The sequence below is a fragment of the Gracilinanus agilis genome, unplaced genomic scaffold, assembly GCF_016433145.1.
Source record: "Gracilinanus agilis isolate LMUSP501 unplaced genomic scaffold, AgileGrace unplaced_scaffold36962, whole genome shotgun sequence".
Classification (NCBI taxonomy): Eukaryota; Metazoa; Chordata; class Mammalia; order Didelphimorphia; family Didelphidae; genus Gracilinanus; species Gracilinanus agilis.
The window spans coordinates 4,143-6,178 of record NW_025370203.1 but is presented as its reverse complement, the minus strand read 5'-3'; the positions used below and the strand labels follow the sequence as shown (position 1 = coordinate 6,178).

Here is a 2,036-nt window from a genome sequence, read left to right as displayed (position 1 = left end):
ACCCAGCTGCCCGGCCGGGCTCACTCCAGGGTCATGAGGGCTCAAAGCCTGAGGCCCTGGCGCTGCCCCTGTGGGGGGCTCCCCCGGGCACCCCCCGCCTCCTTTTCTCCTGGGCCCCAGCCTGGCCCTAAGCATCTCCGGCCCCCTCCCCCCCCACGTCCCGGGTGGGCCTGAGGCAGGGCCGGGGGGGAAGGCTGGAGGCTGCTGTGTCCGCCAGGTGAGTCCTCGGGAGACGGAGGCCAGAGCCAGCGGCGGCTGTTCACCGTGAGCGAGATGGCGGCCGTGGGAGGGGTGCTGGGGGCGCTGCTTCTCCTCAGCCTGATCCTGCTCGGCATCTTCACCTACAAGCATTACGGGGACCGGATGAAGTGCGGCCCCGGCGGCGCGTCCGCGGTGAGGCCCGCTCGGGGGCAGGCGGGGGGGAGGCGGGAAACGGAAGGAGGCCCAGGAGTGGCGGCGACACATGAACGGAGCCCAGAGAGAGAGGAGGGTCACCCCAGAGCCGCCGGGGTGGGAGATGCTGCCATCATCCCCATTTTGTCGATGGGGAAACTGAGGCAGGCAGCAGACAAGCCACTTGCCCAGGGGCCAGCAGCTTCACTCTTGGGCCTCCATGGTGGCTCTGGGCCTCGAGTTCTGCCCACTGGGCCCTCCGAGATGAGCCGGAGACGGGAGAGGAGGCAGGCGGGGCCGGGGCTGCCCTCGCCACGCGCACTTCTCCTCCCACAGGGCGGCGACGCGGGGGGCTCGGGGTATGACAACGACGCGTTCAAGGACCACGAGTCGCCCAACTGGGTGGCCTTACCCAGCCCTAGCCTGAAGCCGGGCTCCCCGGCTGTGCCCCCCGAGGAGCAACCCCCGGCCCAGCCCGGCCCGGAGCTCCAGATGCCCGAGACTCAGGTGCCCGGCCCTGCAGGCCCGGAGGCTATGCAGGCGGAGAAGGCCGAGAGCAAGGGCGCGACGTCCCCCGGCAGCCAGGACAGGGCCATGAGGTCCATCCTGACCAAGGAGCGCAAGGCAAACGACAGCGGCTACAAAGCTGTGTGGTTTGGGGAGGACATTGGCGCTCAGGTGGACGTGGTGGTCATCAACAGCCCCGGGGCCGAGGAGGAGGCCATGGGGGAGCCCGGGCCAGCGGAGGAGGAGGAAGAGGAACCTGAGGCCGAGCAGAGCCAGAGCGTGGAACAGAGGGCGGCGGGTGACAATGGGAAGAGAGAGGCCGAGGACCCTGAGGTTGAGGTCGAGGCCCTCTGAGTCACGTCCTGGCCTCCCCCAGCACCCAAGGGTGCTGCTCACCTTCCACGGCCTGGACGTGAGGGAGCTGGGGAGGCACGGACAGAGGGACCCCCCCTTGGCACCGATGATGCCCTCCCTGGGCCCCCCCCCCCATTAAACATGCTGAGTTAATGGTGCCTCTGAGTCCTGGCGGGGCTGGGGGGGCAACGCCGGGTGGCTGCCTCCACCTGGGTTTCGCTTCTTCTGCCTTTGGGCACAGCTTCTTGTAAACCAGAGAGCCGCTTCCTCTTCCCAGGGTTCCACAGCCCCCATCCTGCGCAGCCTGCAGGGGCAGTGCCCAGGATGGCCTTCCTGCTTGGGGCCCCTCGATGCCGGCCTGCAGTGGGACGGTCTCTGTCAGGCTCCCCTCAGGCCCCTAGACATGGCCAGACTTCCCTGGCACCTCCTTGGCCCCAGCCCCCGCTTTTGTGATTCCATGAGATTTGGGGCCTGGGCAGCCCCCCNCCCCCGCTTTTGTGATTCCATGAGATTTGGGGCCTGGGCAGCCCCCCTCCCCCCCCCCCCCGCCAAGCGCTTCATGGCCCCTCCCCGTCCCCTGGCATTTCCTCATCCCTAAACTATCGAGGGAGGAAGTGATTCTGAGAAAGCCGAGGCTGCCACACATCTCTGTTCCTCTTTTGGGGGCTAACAAGGGCGGGGAGGACCAGCCACGGGCCTGGGGAGCGGCAGAGGCTGCATGTGGTTCCCAGCTTGCTCCCTCGGGCAGGACTGGCCTGGCACTAGACCCCCTTGGGCTTGCC

General features: G+C 68.4%; 1 protein-coding gene across 1 annotated transcript; it reads left to right on the top strand.

Moving 5' to 3' along the window:
• The first annotated feature begins 209 nt into the window (after positions 1-209).
• LOC123254991 (cadherin-related family member 5-like) lies at positions 210-1,420 on the top strand. Its single transcript, XM_044683868.1, has 2 exons — positions 210-393; positions 730-1,420. The coding sequence occupies exons 1-2, from the start codon at positions 274-276 to the stop codon at positions 1,252-1,254; spliced, it is 645 nt and encodes a 214-aa protein (XP_044539803.1). The 5' UTR covers positions 210-273; the 3' UTR covers positions 1,255-1,420.
• Positions 1,421-2,036: the final 616 nt, after the last annotated feature.